Genomic DNA, 17,500 nt, shown 5'->3' with positions numbered 1-17,500 from the left:
CCTGAACCACCGGCGGCGCTGTACCTGGGCGAGTCGTGCTGGCATGATGGCATGACTTTGTCCTGATCGATCAAGCAACGAGTGAAGGTGACCTCGCTCCCCCGCGTTCTCCCTCGCAATAAAACACCACAGCCGCTCGTCAAGACTTCTTGTAGACTGCACAGTAGTACGATAGAGCGCCCCTCGCACTCTGGTCACCATCCTGCACTGGATGCAACCACTATGACCGACCCCCCCACCCCACCCCCCACCCTCCCACCCCCAAGTCCCCCTGGTGGACGGACATATACTCCTCAAGGCCGCTCATGCAATATGTCTCCGACGTTGCGTCACCCGCAGTCTTGCAACCAAAACGACTGATTCATATTTATCTCGGCTGATTGTGAGTCAGTCAGTCCACCCGCCTCGCTTCGTCCGAGTGGCGTAGGTGAGGGAGAAAAGGTTCACAGATACATGTGTTCGTATGACTCGTGGGAACCTGAACATATGCGCACACACACTCAGTCACTATCAGGTCCATATAATCCCCGCCTAGATGGGGATACACTCGCCACACATTTTGGCAGCCCACGTTTGACGAGTGCTCATCACGAGGGAAGAAAGTGAAGGAGAGAGACTGGTCACATTCCCTGGCATGTTTCCCGCGGGATAAATAAAAGCAACATATATATCATGAGCTAACATTAGAGACTTTCCTTCCCCAAAAGGCTTTCCCTCTATCTATTGACTTGCAAAATGCAACAGCTTGTTTCTAATGTTAGTTCTTACACAGGATTGACTGTAACTAATATTAGCCGCAATTGATTTGTAAATATTCAAATCAGAGTATTCGTATGTTGTTCTGTATGCTATACTCGACCACAGGAGCTCGCGACCACCCAACTAGTATGTTTTTTTTTTTTGTCAATTGAGCTGGTAACACTGTGTGCGAGGGGTTGGCGAGTACGTAAATCAGTGAGAATGACCTGAATCGTGAAGTGAATAACCGCTAATGTAACAGTGAGGCTCGTCCCACACACAGTGTTACCAGCCCACTTGAAGAAGAAGAAGAAGGAAAAAAACTTAAACGGTTGCGAACTCCGATGGCCGAGTGAACATCGACGTGAAATAGGAAACCAAGGAAGGAAACCCAATGTGTGATGCGAGGGACATACATGCATGGTGTCAACATGTCTGAGATGCACATGACACTGTTGGAGGTGGGGGGGAGTATACATGATGATGAAGGAATGCAGCATGATTACCAGGCTGGACATGAGAAGGCTGCATACGTGAGAGTGGACGCGTGGAAGGTGTCGTGGCCCAGAGAGTGCTTTCTAGTGTGAGGCAAGAGGTGTGCATGATGCAGTGGGCACCCGCTTTTATGGCAACAGAAACTGATAACGTCTGCATGATACAGTTTACATGTGCATTTATTGCAGCAGGATCGGATAACTCTTAGCATTATACAGTACCGCCTACGCTAGCATTTAAAGTAACAAGAACTGTTAAGATTTACATGTGCAATTATAATAATCAACGGGATCCAGGAACAGCATGCAGCTGGAACACGAGATTTCCGGGCGGCAGTACTCGTGCTCTGAAAGGTAGATAGGTCTGCAGGCCGAATCGCTACTGCATTGATTATCGATTCCCAAGGTTGTGGTGAAGATCTTCCCCGCACTGCCTCTTCCCGCCCCGGCTCATGTCACTACATTCAGAGCACATCCTTGCCGTCACGCTCGTCACAAACCCCCCTCATGGCTATTGCATTCAGTCCGTTTATCAGTCATCTGACAAACATCACATACTACAATCACTCCCACCATAAGGTTTCAGTCACCATACGCAACCACCAATCTCACCAATATCACAATTCACCACACTAGCATTCTGACAACCATGTCGTTAGTCACCACACACTACTGTACCATCCCCAGATTATCGATTCAGTCACCATACCAGGTACCGCGCTTACCACATCCTTCGCAGGTCAAAACCACGCGCCGTACAAGGGCAGTGTCCCTCCTTCCTCATCAACGTCCTTGAGATAATGTGTCCTTGCCAACGGACGAAACTGACATTTCCAAAAAGCAGGTTACTAGTTCTAGAGTATCAACCACATCCATGTAATACGAAATAGACACTTAAATAGAGAAATAAGTACACCCGTACCTCTCTCCCCGCGTGTGTGTTGTGTGTTGTGTGGCTTACGCCCGTTTCCCTCCAGTTCCCAGGACAGTGAAAGTCTGTCTCATTATCTTGTTTGTCAAGTCACCTGTTTTGACCTGTGAGCTCACCTGGTACACTTGGCAGTATTGTCTTACTGGCTGTGACCCGCCTGGATGTTGTCGGGTAACTTATAAATCTGGTTGTATGATAGATATGTTGTCTGTGCCTGCTGTCACCCCGGAATGTGTAATTGATAACTGGCTTCATTAAAACGACAAGTGGAGCTTGTTTACACATTTGGACGAGTGTTAACAGTAGTTTTATCTAAATCGTTTGGTTATCCGTGTTTCGCCGTAACTGGATTACATGTTTAGTTTGGAAGACGGGAAGAAACTCTAAACTGTTTATAGTTTAAAATAAGTTATATGGAGTCTATTTGTATAGCAAGGTTTGTTTTTAGCGATTCGTAAACAATAGTTATATAAACAGATATGTAGCACATGAAAAATGAAACTATAAGAATAAATAATAAAAATCAATGATAATAATAATAATTATTATACCCCCAATTGATAATAACATTGATAAAAGTAGTAGTAATAATAACATCAGCAGCAATAAACCCGCAAAATATACGAGTAATAACACACTGTCGATGAAGGAATCCTCTTGTAAATATAGCGGGAAAAGTCAAGACAAAAACTCTCTTCTCGTCGAACCGTTAACTAACGAACCGAGAGCATGGCGTCATCAAAGGAGTATTGCTTAGTACCGCTAGATGGGGCGCCGTTCCTGCTTCATCCATCAACTAATGTCAACTTTCCAATCTACAGTAAATTACAAATACTTCCATTGTCATACTTTGGCGACTGAGACCTCGTAAGTGGACTCGTAAACATAAAAGTAATTTACTACTGCTACTGTATATTTAGTTTTCGTATTTTCAACGAATGATCATTTTCTTTTTCTTTTATTAATCTAATAAAATGAAAATGTAATGCTTCGTGTACTCTATAACCTCTATATTGATGTAAATACTATAAAAAAGGTAGGTATCGGAATGATTCTATGGCAACATCTGAAAAGTCATCGTGCTCTACACCAGCGACTAGAATTACGAGCGACTATGGTAATTTTACTTGCAATAGCAACGGGGGTTGACTGGTTTCAATGCTTCTTCGTTCAAAAAAAAAACATGTATAGATAGTTACTAAGTGTTCATTTCCCTCTGTGTACTACAGGTTTAAGTAAATGTATACCAAAGTAAAGGCACTACGTCAATGATTTGGTAACTTGTCCGCACATTTATGTACTGACTACTCATTTATTTTTATTTTTGACACTTCACAAAATCAACATCTTGTGAGTGAATAGGTGAGTGAGTGAGTGTGTGTGTACGTGAGTGTGTGTGTGTGTGTGTGTGTGTGTGTGTGTGTGTGTGTGAGTGAGTGAGTGAATAAGTGAGTGAATGAGTGTGAAGAGTGAGCGAGTGAGAGAGTGCGTGCGTGCGTGCGCGCGCTTGCCTTAGTCGTTCCTTAGTGTATGAAAAAAGATGTGATCCAGAAAATCCTCAAGGGGTTTGCATTTCGTATTCTATATCTTCCTCCCGTCACCCCAAAAAGAATGGCAAATCATTGTAATCAAGAGTCTCCGGAACTTCCATTGCCAATAAATCCTACTAAGTTGTATAACCTTTACTAAAAAAGGCAGTGTGGAATGAGAAAATGTATAGAAGTTGGTTAATAGTTCATAACTTTTATGCTATGCGCATGGGAACACCTTATATGGACACGACTTTTGAGTACTAGTTAGAAACCGACCTTGAAGTCGTAACTCTTGAAATCTTTTAGTTCAAAATAACCTCATAAGTTTTTTCTTCCTTCTCACTAATATTTTGAAAGGATGTTCGGGAAGGTTTCCATTTCATGTTATCTTTGATACCAAGCATATCAAATATTATATTTTTTTCCATGAACTAATGTTTCGGGAGGTCACCTCGAAGGATTCTTTCATGTATAAAAAAAAAAAATGCAGCGTGTAATTGTTGGTTCATCCACCTATGTATTTTCACTTCACTTTAGTTCAAGAGATTAATACTTCTTGCATTTTATTTAGCCATTTGCAGTCTTATGATAAGGCAGTTTCAAACAGGTCTCTTTCGTTGTTGGTTTCAACCGTGTTTTTTAGTAGGGTCTTTTCATTGCAGAATAATATCGTAGGTCAGAAAGTGTTTTAGTTTTAGTTTATCAGTTTAAATTTATTTTTTCTATTGCCTTCATGATATCGGCTACAACCAGATTTGACATTGTATTAATTAAGAAAACAAGAGGTTTACTTCCCAAGTCGTTTGTACAGTATTTTTTGGCCTCTTGGTTAGCACTAATTATAAACTTGAGCTGGTCTTACCTTGACACTAATACTAGTTGTATTTTCCTTCACTTACTACGTGTGGGCTCTGCAAGTGTGAAGAGTTATCAGGCGATGTAAAAGTGTTATGCTGCACTATCTTGAAGTTTTATTTGAAACGGGTACAGACAAAAAGGGTTGTGGAAACAACAACATATATATGAAACGTTTATTACGTTGATTTAGGAAAGCAATTTTGACAAAGGGGCGAGAATTTTTTTTAAAGTTAAATTTTGACGACCTAAACTACCACCAAAACATTTTACGCTTTCTTAATACATTTCACATTTGGCAGTCAATTTCAAGCACTGATGGTTGTGACTATTATTGTTTTAGATTTTACCAATATTAATTGTTACGGGGGAGGTGTTTGGTTACCATTAATGCTGATGACAAAATGAATGAGAAATATCTAATACCATTCATTGTTTTTTTGTATTTTATTTTACTGAATACCGTTGGCTAGGCAATAGAGAGATGCACTGATAGTACTTCTCCCTCCCTCGCTGGGTGCTCTGCCTATTACAAATCATCGTGATTATAAGTACAAACCCAGAGAAAACAAAGCTCCTCAGTTCACTGGTCTTCAAATAAAGCAAATGAGAACTCTCGGCGTCAGGCGAGGTGGGATGACTGGCGTGAGTGTTAACGCTATTACCGTTTGTGATGATCTCCCCTGTTGGTGATGGTAGTCCAATTTCGGATTTTTTTCTTTTTTTTTTTTTTGGCCAATGGGGTCTATATTTGAAGATGGTAAAATGAGTAGCCAATTAAATCCCGCCCTTATGGTGAAAATTATTCGAATCAATATTGCTTCCCATGCCTGTTCTTACTCACCTGAACGCCGATCATTCTCAAAAGCGACGTGAAAAAAATGAAAATAAAGTAATCATTTTCCATCATTACTCCATGCTTACATCCAACAAAGTCAATATCTACCGCATTATTATTGATCTTGTAGACACCAACTGGCCACGACATAACAGAAAATCAGCTTAATTTTGAAGGGGTCACATCTAATAAACCAATAAGTAATACAGTATTAATCTTAAACGTACAGTGTGTTCATGGGCTGTAACATCAAAAGGCGAATATCTTGTTTATCAACTTCAAAAAAATTTATTTATCGATTTTGCTCTGGGGTCAAATTTTTTTCATCCAAATCAAGGAGATAAATCTTTCTTGCTACAACCACATGATCCACCGGTTAATACAGTAACAATCTCTTCATACTTGTTGGTTTGTCCTCTTGACTGTCGGTACGCAACGTTACATACAAAGAGGTGGGACCGAGGAAGCCCGACCCCATGGGAAGTACAAAATGCTAAGTGGTTCATTTAGCAGTAATAAGTAATGCAGTCTGGCTGGCCGCCTCAATAGAAACGACCAGCCGACCCAAGCGTTGATTTCACACTATCAAAATTGTCTCTCAACGTTGTTCCAGAGAGAAGATCCCACTGTCATATTTATTCACTTCACAGTCTCTTTCGAGATGGTGGCAAAGAGCTGCGACAATCACACTCGCCGGGTAGCCTGTGCACGATTGTTAAACCTAACAGCCGGGACTGCTCCTCAATGGTGAGTCACAAATGCACTGGGAAAGAATTGATGTCTAACTCGAGCCTTGACGTTCTCGAGGTGATGATGTTCATTTGAGGCAGCAGAGAGGCCGAGGGACGACCGTTGATGCGGTGGTGTGGCGGCGGCCGTGAGTATCGAGGTGGTGAGCGTAGCGTCACTGAGGAGCGCCCAGCCGTAGCCTCGACTACTGTAGCCACGCTGGCGGTGTGAAGAGTGAGCTGTGAGGAATGGTCGACCCTTCAGGCATCATGACTGGTAGGTAGGAGTGTGGAGGGTCGAGTGGAGCCTGCTAGAAGGGGTTGCGTTCATCAGTTTTGGTCGCCCTCGTTAGCCTCGTCTCCTTCGCCCTGCGTGTCACTCGTCCAAAGTGTCAAGTTATCTCGCAAGAGCTGCATTATGAGCGTAGAATCCTTGTACGAGTCTTCATTTAGCGTATCCAACTCCGCAATTGCGTCGTCGAATGCCTGGGAAAAGAGAAAAAAAAAACAATAATTACATGACTTTTATTGTTAGAAAAAACAAAAATAAATTCCCTTTCCCTTACTCTCACTGATCATAGGTATATGAAACGGCGAAAAATGACAATGTTATGTATTATCCTTACACGAAGTCTTCCATATGTTTTCGTTGTAGTAAATTTTGCTTGAAGTGACGAAACATTATAGAACTATCAAATTTGTGAAATGTACCAAGATTGTCAAATTAGTAAACAAAAATAAATGTACATGCTTCAAAACTTAAAAACTACGAGTTAGAAACTCCATTAGTACAAAATCGTTGCGGCCAAGGTGTTTCCCGTGGGAGAGGAGAGCAACCATCATACTTTTCACCCGATGTGTCACCGACCACGCAGCGTGTCTTCGCCCATGCCATGACCACATCACGCTGAATTTGGGGGCCACCGTTTCCAAACGACCGAAAATCTATCACATAGAAATCAAGACTATTCATTCTCACAATCTTAACTAGATCAAGAGATCTCGGACAAACCCAAGTCAGGACGACATAATCTACCATAGTTTGCTACGAAAACACACTGAATTGTTGTTAGTGGAAGAACACAAGTCACGATCCTTGTTAATCTACGACTCACGAATCGACTACCCAGCTACAGAAGTGAACATGACACTCGGGGTCATGCAAGTATGCTGGGACAGCCAGGGGTCAAGGGTCAAGTTAGCGGGTGGTGTGGTCGCGTGAGTTACAGCGGCACATGGGTCAACGCCGCGTTACCTGCTTGGCTAAGTGACACGCTCTGTCAGGAGAGTTGAGGATCTCGTAGTAGAACACCGAGAAGTTGAGGGCAAGACCCAACCTAATGGGGTGGGTGGGTTGCATCTTTGACTTGGCGATGTCGAAGGCTTCTTGGTACGACTTCTGGGAGTCGTCAACCACAACTTGAAGAACAAGCAATGCATATCAATATCTCGATTAAAGAAAAGTACAAAAAGGGGCTTAAATGAATTAGTAAGACGTCCCCAACGAAACACCGTAACGATTGCTCTCCTCTGCCTGCGGTGAAAGCCTGAAATATCAAAGGAAAGAACAGTATACCTGTTTCGCTAGCTGACAAGCCTTATCAGGCGAGTTGAGGATCTCGTAGAAGAAGACGGAGAAGTTGAGCGCCAGACCCAGCCTGATGGGGTGGGTGGGCTGCATCTCTGCCTTGGCGATGTCGAAAGCCTCCTGGTACGACTTCTGAGAGTCGTCCACTACGCCTGGACACAAAAACAGGAAACAAGTTATATAAAGCAATAATACGCCGGTTCCACTGTAATAATACCGACCTGGAACATATAGGCAATACCTGCTTACCGACAGGATACACGTTGTATATTTCTAACGTTCATCTAAATACCGTCACATAAAAACCATGCATATGTTATACAAATGGTTCCAATCTTTGAGGACTTTACAATTTGAGTATTTGCAACACTCACTTCATTACCCTATTCCTATCTTATCGTACATCAGTAAGAGAAATGAATAGTTTTTTTTCTTGAAGACACTAACACTATAAAGTGTGGATCTGAAGATCTTAAATGCCAAGCGATGTTGAGGTGTAAAGGGCGTGTTGAAGGCGGGGTGGAGTGGGCTGACACGGGACTGTGCGGGGGGAGTGGGGGGGGAAGTAGTGAAGGGGATGAGTGAGGAGATGGTGGAGGAGAGGACAGGGGGGGGGGGGGCAGTGAAGGGGATGAGTGAGGAGATGGTGGAGGAGAGGACAGGGGGGGAGGGGAGAATCAGACCCGGTCCCTTCTGTAGTTCCTGCCCTTTCATCTCACTAGACCAACAATTGTAAACTCGAGTAAAATGTTATTGCCTTACAACCATAAAAGGTATAAGCAAAACCTGCCTTCCGGCCATATTCATCCTCAGGCAACGTCTATGAAAGTGACCATGCTTGGAACAGGTCACTTCGCCCACATCCACATCTACGCCTACACCACTTGCCATGCTCCACTTGCCTACGCCTCCACAACTTTCTCCGCCGCTGTCCCTAACATCCAGCTCCTAATGTGGCTCTGGTAAACCTTTTATGAGAACACACTGGCACCCACGGCTATGAATAATGTAGAGTACAAAAGGCATTCAAGAATGCTGGCGATTACTTCGAACCATGTGCGAATGGCGTGATGAATGTGTGAATACATAGTACGTACGGTTTAACGAGATTTAATAAAACAAAAAAAACTTCCGTTATTCTAATCTGGCAACACTAGCTGTAGAGATGCGCGTGCCGTTCTGAAAAATCAATACAGACTTAGGCATTGTCTACGAGTCGATAAAACACTCCCGAATATAGGATAAGAATGACAAAAGAACTCTTGGATAGAAAGACTTCTGAATCAGCGAAAGGGCACGTTTGACGATGTGATAGTATTCATGATGACTACTAGCTTTTCCCCCTCGCTTAGCATGACTCATTGTGACGTCCGCGAATGACTCATCCCCCCCCCCCCTCCGCACTCCCCACTCCAATCGTCGGCCGCAAGCCATTCACTACCTCCCCGTCACGTGTCTATTAAATTCCCTTGCCTGGCCCTTTCCAATATTTGTACCAGATGGATCAAGTGACGGAACTACGACTAACAGTTTATATGAGAAAGAATACTAGCGGTTACAAATAGGCCTTTAACGTTATATGCAAAATGTGCTACACTTTATACGCATATATGTCTAAGTCACCGCGATGATAGATCGAACTCATTATAATAATGCTGACACCATTAACGCAAATTGGATTCACTTGCCGTGTATCCATGCGTTGGGGTGAGAGCACTATGTTAGGCTGGCGGGGGCGTGGAAGCCAGCCAGGTAGGCGGCCAACCGGTGGAAAACCAGTCTACGTCACACACCCAGAGCACTCAACAAGCCGGGGCCTCCACGCACAATCTATCTACCACCTTAACTAAATCCATCTTATTACAGGAATACAGAAAGCAGGATCTCTTTTTCCCTAGATAAACAGAGTAGGTGCGCGAGTCCCGCGGAACCCCAGCCTTCGACAGCTCGTGGGTGCATGCCAGCAGTAGCAGTCGCCGGAATTCTGTGACGTCAACAACTCGCCCACTTGCTCACACTAGCCGGTCTTACAACGAGCTGCTCGTACCCCTTTTACACGCCTCCTTCCAGACCTACGAATATGGTAACAAGTTCTACAGCTACCTACGCGTCCTTTACGACCATATACTTTATCTCCGGTCCTTCTATGACCCTTAGGGAAATGCAGCCAAATGCTACAGCGCCATTGAGCAGTAGCTGCTGGTTCATGGCTGCGCCGCTGTGCGTCTGCCACATCGCACCGGAAACGTAACCGCACCACTATTTCCTCCGTAATCTCACGGCCGTGGTATAAATACCTAGACGTCTATACTACACTTGTCATGCTCGTAAGTGACTATTAATAAAGCTGAGCTAAGCTTACACAAACGATTCATCTTTTCTTTCTGCAAGTTGAACAGAAAACTACGAGACGGCTACAAAACATCTATCAACGTCATACATTACTAACAAAAATATACGAATACGAGTCATTTTTATAGTGAATGAACTATTTCATAAACAGATGGTGGCAAAAGAAGTTGATCAAGGTGTCTGTCTATCTATATTACTGCTCAATCTCGTTACGCGTCTAATTTCAAATCATGTGCACCTGAATACGGATAATCATTAAGAGTCATCATATCATAATCACCGGCGTATGATCTAAAGAAACTTTAACCTTCGTATTAGCATTTGAGTATGGAGTCTAAAGATAGTAGCGAGAAAAGCGGCCGCGAGCTTCACCATGAGCCTCCGCGGGTGATGGCAGCGACAACTGAACAAGACGTTACTTGCCAGATGTCACCACAACGAATTGTTATCCAATATTGCCAGACGAAATGGAAACCGACATTCTACTCCGCAGTAATATTCCAAGATTCTACAGACTAAGCTGCAGTAATCAGACAGTGAAGACGAATACAGCATAATAGAAATAATTCACAGCAGGGAGGGGAGGGGAGGATCTGCCGAGAATGTTAGATAGTAAGAGGAACTAGGCGACTTGTCCCGGAGGGAGTTTGGGCGGAGGGAGATGGGGGGGGGGAGGAATGGACGAGACCGTTGTTGAGTCACGCCCCCGTCTGACCACGCCCTCTCCTCGTGGGACAAGTTCCCTTCCCAATTCAAATACTCAACTATTTAAATAAATTGTGACTGGCATAGTGTTATAAAATTTGGCAATCATTGGATTAGCCCTGAACTCGCTCTTCGACTTTTCTAGCTACACACTAAGTTATTGACCTAAGTACTTACTCTTCTCTGAATCAAAACTAAAGATACAAAAAAAAATCAATTCAGCAAGATTTATGTAAACTACAAAAAAAAACGCGCTAGCTATTCTAACTAGGGACCCTAGGTATGACAGAAGGTTAAACAAGTACAACTATTTCCCACGAGGTGCCAGGGGATGCTTCAACGTACCGGAAGTACGCCCTAGTCCCGGAATTTACACCCAACTCATATCATCAGAAGCGGATCTACTACTATATTCGCAATTTAAATGCCGCAGATCCTACTAACTCATGGACAAGGCTAAGTTCCGACCTACATTCGTCCCACTTAACACTGCCTATTCTATGTTCTTTCAGTCTCTCTAACAGCTGCCCAAGGATATATTTTTTCTTTTTATAAACCAGAACTACTTCACGTTAAGGGACGCACATACAACCTGAAGGAAGTGAATAAAATGGAGTACTTACCCGCTCGCGCATCACCGGTGGCGACTTCAGCAAGGTACCTGTAATAATCTCCCTTCATCTTCAGGTAGAAGACCTTAGATTCGGGGTTGGAGGCTTTGGGAATAAGGAACTTGTCGAGGAGACCCTGCAAAGCACAAGAAAGATCCCTCGTTACAAACAAATACGATATAATGTGTGTGAATTCAACATGTTTCAAAAGCATAAGCACTGGTCATGTCGGTAAGAGATCACGAGCTTAAAGGCGGTGTATTTAAATAAATGGAATTCGAGAGATTAGTATTCAATCTCCTGGAGCTGTCGCGCCTTGAAAATTCATGAAAAGCCGCATGGTAGTCACGCATCGCTCGTTTGTTTGCCGGCGGGTTTCATAAAGACAGGCCCTCTACCATCGAGGAAGCCTCTTACATGCTGCAAATTATGTGATATTAGCACGCAGTTATATTTCCTTCATTATGAATCATTCAACGGAGTGACTGCGCGGGAATGAACTACACTACGGGTAGCTTCGCGAGGGGGTCGGCCTCTGTCTCCGGGGCAGGGGCAGGTGAGGTGGGGGGGAGGGGGGGCAGAGGCGGGGTATGAATGGAATGTGGGGTTGCCACACGGCCACCGCACCCAAAGTCAAGGACCGCCACGGAAGAGCCGATACCCTACAAACACACTACCATGATAATTATAGGTCTTGTACCTTTCCGATATCGATTGACTGTGCAGACAGATATCTGAAGATGGGAACTAAACTAAAAAACTTCAAAACTTTCATGTCAAAGACAGGTTAATAATTAGCGTGCCGTTTCTAAAGTCTCGTGAATACCTTAGAAGCCAAGCGGCAGTCCTGGAAGACCGCTGGCTCGCCTAAGATAGCCTAGGGCCACAGCTAGACACCGCGTACACCTTACAACAAACACGCGGTGTACATTTCCCTGTCTGGTAAAACATTTGATTGTGTTTGATATCATCAATGTTCAGGTGCAGCAGAGCAATTGAATAGCGTTTGAGAGAATTAACGATGGCCATAAAATCATGACATCTGAACAGCTCGTGTCTCTTACATTTGACGGCGTTACAATAAAAGAAATAACGTGAACACTCACCAATACATCCTGGCAGATTTCCCTAAGTTCTGTTTCGACCTGCAATAGAAGAGACAGAAAATCAGAAAATGAAGGTCCATTTGACCACAGAAGCGAACAAAATCCTCAATCGCATATCCGCATAATGAATAAACACATGGAATGTTGTTAATTACCTTCTCTCTGTATTCCTTTGCCATTTGTTGTTTTCGCTCTGAACCTTCTGTCTTCTGTTCTATGGATGAAATAACTCGCCAGGAACTTCTCCGAGCTCCTACGACGTTCTTGTAAGCTACTGACAAAAGATTTCGTTCCTCATTTGACAGCTCGACACCTGGAAGACCAAGAATGCCTTGTTAGCTCAAGCCTCTGATTGACTCGTGCGTGAATGTGATGCAATGCGACAGTTACGGCAAGCGCCCCCCCGACCCCCTCGTCCGAAAAAATACTTACCAGTTTCTGTGACCTGTTTCATGGCTGCTGCCATGTCATCGTACCTCTCTGCCTGCTCAGCAAGCTTGGCCCGCTGTACTTGTTCTTCCTTGTCCGACATTGTGTCTGTAAAGAAAAAATATATACACATAAGCAGCTGAACAAACATGTTTGGCAACAAATAAATTAATTACTCGTGAGTGGAGATCAATCCTGCGACCCATCACCTTTTTAAAAGCCTCCTGTTCTAAGTAAAAGCACAAAATTAAACGCCAATTAATTAACTTAAGTCATGGGTGGATACTAGTAAAATTCTAATTCCCAGCCGTCTACAGATAGCATACACTACAAAATTAAATATGATTTCCCTCCCCAGACACAAGCCTTTGCAAAACATTGTATCCCAAGGGCTAATTGACCCGAATACAGCAGAAACAATCTACTAATGTAGGGAACAGCACTTCACAAGGTCCAGCTGATTAATACCAATCAATACTATGGTGGAAAACGAAAACCATTTTGTCCTACAAACAGCTAATATCTAATACCTGTTGGGGTTGAAACAAAACGGAAAGTATATTGACTGCATTTCAAGGCTAGAATATAGAATGCCCAGATACACCTAAAAAGTCTTCACAGATTGCTTTCATTCGTGTTGGTACAATCAACCAAAATTAGACATACTGCCGCCATTTTATAAAGGCATAATATTTACAAAAATAAGAAATAAAGTATACAGCATCAAGACTTGTCCTGTACTGTCATAAGAGGATTATCACAGCACTGGATCAAGCTAGTCATACAAAAAAGGTAAGATATAGCCAAGAAAACAGATGAGAAAATTAACAAAAAGAAATGGATCAGAATGGGAAAAAAAAGTAAGGATATGAAGTGAAGGAAGAGCAGGGTGGAGGAAGAGATAAAGAGGAAAGGATGTGATAACACTTGGGAGAGAAGATAATGATAAGAGGACGACTGAAAATGGAGATAAGAGGATGGAGGATAGGCTGTGATAGAGAAAGAGGGAAGAGTGGGAAGAAAAGACAAGTTTAAAGTTAGAGAAGGTTGACGTGTAAAAGAGTAGGGCGAGAGGAAACCGGGGAGAAGGAAAGGGTTAGAGTAGAAAGGATGGAAAGAAAGAAAGAAGGGGAGGGAGTTGCAAGAATGATCAAGGGGGGGGGGGATGCTGGAGGGTGCATGAAGACGAAAGGAAGACGAAAAAAGATAAAAGTAAGAGTAGACGGCTAAGGTAGAGACATCAAACTTCCAAATGCCAAATACCCCCACAGCTAAGGTTATCAGGAAGACAATGGGATGAGATAATGCTGAGAAAAGAGTGTAAGGGGAGGTGGTAGAAAATAAAGAAAGTAACAAGTGACAATGGAATAAAAGACTAGGAAAATTAGATAAAATGAGAAAGATACAATGAACACTGGACAACAGATTTTTAAAAATATACACTGGGGTTGGGATTGGCAGGAAGGAAAGGATGGCGGCAAGAGTAACTTCAACCGAGTAAAAAGAAGTTTTAATAAAGAAAACAGAAAAGTCCCATTACAGAAACCATACCCATAAGAGTAATTAGTTGTGGGAGAGGAAGTTGGAAATGGAATCAAAATGGCAACGACCTTACAGAGCAACACGAGTTTCAAAGATATCCTACGATTGTGAACAAAAAAAGAAAAGAAAAAGAATTGCAGATCAAATGAACAGAAAATATAGGCTGGAGAAAACAATGTCAAGGGATAAGTCTTGGCATATACACAGGACGGGGAAAAATATGCCAAAAGCATAAAAATGGGTGAAAAAGTTATCCCAATTGCAACTATATCCGAGCTGATGTGGATTCAGCCTTGTAAAGTGTTCTATTTCACATGTGGCAATTAGCAGATGTATATCTTCTCTAACATCTATACACAATATAAATTGTCTAATGCTTCAAGTCTATGCAATGGAGTAGTGACCCTGATGGAGTCTGTCCATGCCTGTATAATCAGTAAATGCCCGTGTCAATATTTCCTACAGCATCAGTGTTTTGGTATATGTTCATGAGGAACCAACTGATTTGAAAGAGATATCATATTGCTTTATGAGGATTCCTCTAGGAACTCGACAAAGTAATCCAATGGTCGAGTCTTGCACATGTCCGTAAATGAGACTATTACACAAGTGGCAAAAGAGCAACTAAATTTGTATCTTTTGCCATGCTATGAAACAAGCCTGTCGCCGTCTTTCTAGCAAGACGAAAAATGAATCACTGGGGTGTGGTAAAATATTTTTCTATATACATGCTTCCTGAAAATGATGTCACACGGAATGTTGTCAGGATACCAAACTTGCTATCTAAATGGGCAGAGATGGCTGTACAAGGAGGGGGGGAGGGGGATTAATATCTAATAATCGTGCAACAATGTACAATTTAATAGTGGCAGATTCCTCCTTCTGTTAGCATACTTTGGATTTTTTTTTCTAGTACGTATGTGTACATTCCTGAGTAAGAAACAAGTTTACCTTCGAGAAGTATACCTAAAATTCACAAGTATTTCAGTAAATCCTGAATCTTCACAAGCTATGCAATTTACCATGAGCTATTTACCATGAACAGTGACTTCAATGACTATGCCACTAGCAGCAGTTCAGGCAACTTTTCCTTTACTGTATAATGCTAAGCCACCAATGAAATGCCCATGAACACGAACATTTACCGACTATAAAATTTACTTAAAGTCTATGATCTTCCTACTCGTTTCCAAAAGCCTCAACCCATTATCAACATGACATTTTGCAAAGGTCATGAGAATATTATTCAAAATCTAGGCCAACATGACCTAACACCTTTCCCTTTTGAATAACTGAATGAGCTTACTACATGCATCATGAATGACATCAGCACCAATATTAAATGCTTAATTCTTCCAATGATCACTTTACTTGGGAAATTTACCTTGATGGTAAAAAAATTAAGTGTGTATCATCATACTATTAGTCAATATAGGTTCTTTTTCCTTCAATTTCAGCCTCGGTAAAAGTTGGCCTTTTTCCTGCTTCTTGCTCAACGAAGGCACAAGCACAAGATCTATCACCAATTGAGCAATGTCTCATTTCAACTCCAGAGATACTTTTTTTCTTAACTGATGAAGACACTTAGCCTTCAGCAATAGTAATATAAAAATAGCACTTTACTTGACAGCAAACTCTTAAGGCAACCTTATTTCACTGAAAGCATGGAGTGCGCCCATTCCCTTCCTTACCAATACCACCCATAGTTAGTAACCAACTATTCTTTACAATAAACTTGATACTCATTCAGGAAATCAATTGGCAAAATGGGGGGGAGGGGGGGGATTATGTCTGTGGGTCACACACTGATGCCCTACAGAGGGTAGGTCTCACATTATGCAGGCTCAGCAGATGATAGTCTTTAGACCCTTTACCCCTTAGCATCTAACCATAAAACCAGCTGTGAATAACTTACAATTTGCACAATTATATACTGAATTTGGCTTTATATGGATGAAAAGTTTTAATAGCTTTTTTTTTCTCCTCGTACTGCTACAAAAGAGTAGACAGAAAATTCCCTATTATGGACCCCTTGCAATCTTGCTTAACTTGTAACCCTGAACTTAAAGGGAATACACTTGCACATGCTTCCACAGGTGCATCCACAAGGATTAACCAACAACCTACTCCTATATATGGCACCAACACTACTGATTTCCAGAAGACTTAGGACCCCAGACCAAATCCATGACAGTTCCAACTCTCACCAGACAAGATATCTGGCATCCCGTCATCAAAATGTATAGATTTTTTTGGTCACTGTGAAGCAGACATATTGATTCATTACCTAAGACCAAAAAAGAAGGACCTTACATTACTAAATCACATGGAAAAGTAACACCAAAGGAATATTTCCCAATCTCACTAGATGAAGCAATACAATATGGACACAATGACCCCCATAATATCCATCAGTCATTCACACTCGACATGGTAGTCGAGCTCCCTCATGCTCTTAACCCGGGGGGGGGGGGGGGGGGCGACTCCCTTAGAACCTTCGAGAAAATTCCAGAAAGTCCCTCGTCTCCGCCCTTCTTCTCCCTAGGCCTAGAGGGGCGTCGGCAGAGGGCTGCTCCTTAATTCCGAAGAAAAAAGAAGGCAAGAGGCAGGCAGGAAGACTCCGCCAACAATATGGTACATAGGCCTATAGAGAAGGAGGGGGGAGAAAGGGGCGGTGGATAGGCCTAAGGGAGCGAAAAAGGCTCTCGATGGAGCTGCTCTTCGCTAATCACATGGTTGCTCTTGCTCTCCCTCTCTCTCTCTCACCTTCCACTCTGTCTCTTTCTCTCTTTCTCTCTCTCTCTGACTCCTCTTCGTCGGTCGGGGTAAAAATGCCGGAGATGAAAAGGTGGCGACGAGGATGAGGCTGTTCTGTTCGTAGGCCGAGGAGAACGCGGCGAAGGGAGTGAGTGAGAGAGTGAGAGAAGGACGGAGGGAGGGAGAGAGAGAGAAGGAGGGAGAAGGAAGGAGAGAGAGAGAGAGAAAACCTTCCACGTTCTACCGGCGTTCAATCACGAGCCGGCTCAACCTCAGCCCCGGCCACACCTACCT

General features: G+C 42.9%; 1 protein-coding gene across 5 annotated transcripts in view; it reads right to left on the bottom strand.

The window, feature by feature from the left end:
- Positions 1 to 4,712: 4,712 nt before the first annotated feature.
- Positions 4,713 to 17,500, bottom strand: part of 14-3-3zeta (tyrosine 3-monooxygenase/tryptophan 5-monooxygenase activation protein zeta) — a 12,963-nt gene continuing 175 nt past the window's right edge. The window contains exons 1-7 of one of the 5 annotated variants that reach the window (XM_043015488.2): positions 17,499 to 17,500; positions 12,911 to 13,015; positions 12,634 to 12,791; positions 12,479 to 12,517; positions 11,385 to 11,508; positions 7,693 to 7,856; positions 4,713 to 6,602 (exon numbers count right to left, since the gene is read on the bottom strand). The exon at positions 17,499 to 17,500 is cut by the window's right edge and continues 175 nt beyond it. In XM_043015488.2, coding sequence (XP_042871422.1) covers positions 6,447 to 6,602; positions 7,693 to 7,856; positions 11,385 to 11,508; positions 12,479 to 12,517; positions 12,634 to 12,791; positions 12,911 to 13,010 — 741 coding nt within the window. In that variant the 5' untranslated portion in view covers positions 13,011 to 13,015; positions 17,499 to 17,500 and the 3' untranslated portion in view covers positions 4,713 to 6,446. Of the gene's footprint in view, positions 6,603 to 7,371; positions 7,857 to 11,384; positions 11,509 to 12,478; positions 12,518 to 12,633; positions 12,792 to 12,910; positions 13,016 to 17,498 lie in introns of all 5 variants that reach the window. The other 4 variants (XM_086552500.1, XM_043015484.2, XM_043015485.2 and 1 more) reach the window with 4 other exon arrangements.

This window comes from Penaeus japonicus, unplaced genomic scaffold (assembly GCF_977035675.1).
Source record: "Penaeus japonicus unplaced genomic scaffold, GWHDUDI00000001_assembly GWHDUDI00000027, whole genome shotgun sequence".
NCBI classification, from domain to species: Eukaryota; Metazoa; Arthropoda; class Malacostraca; order Decapoda; family Penaeidae; genus Penaeus; species Penaeus japonicus.
This window is presented reverse-complemented; position numbering and strand designations above follow the sequence as displayed.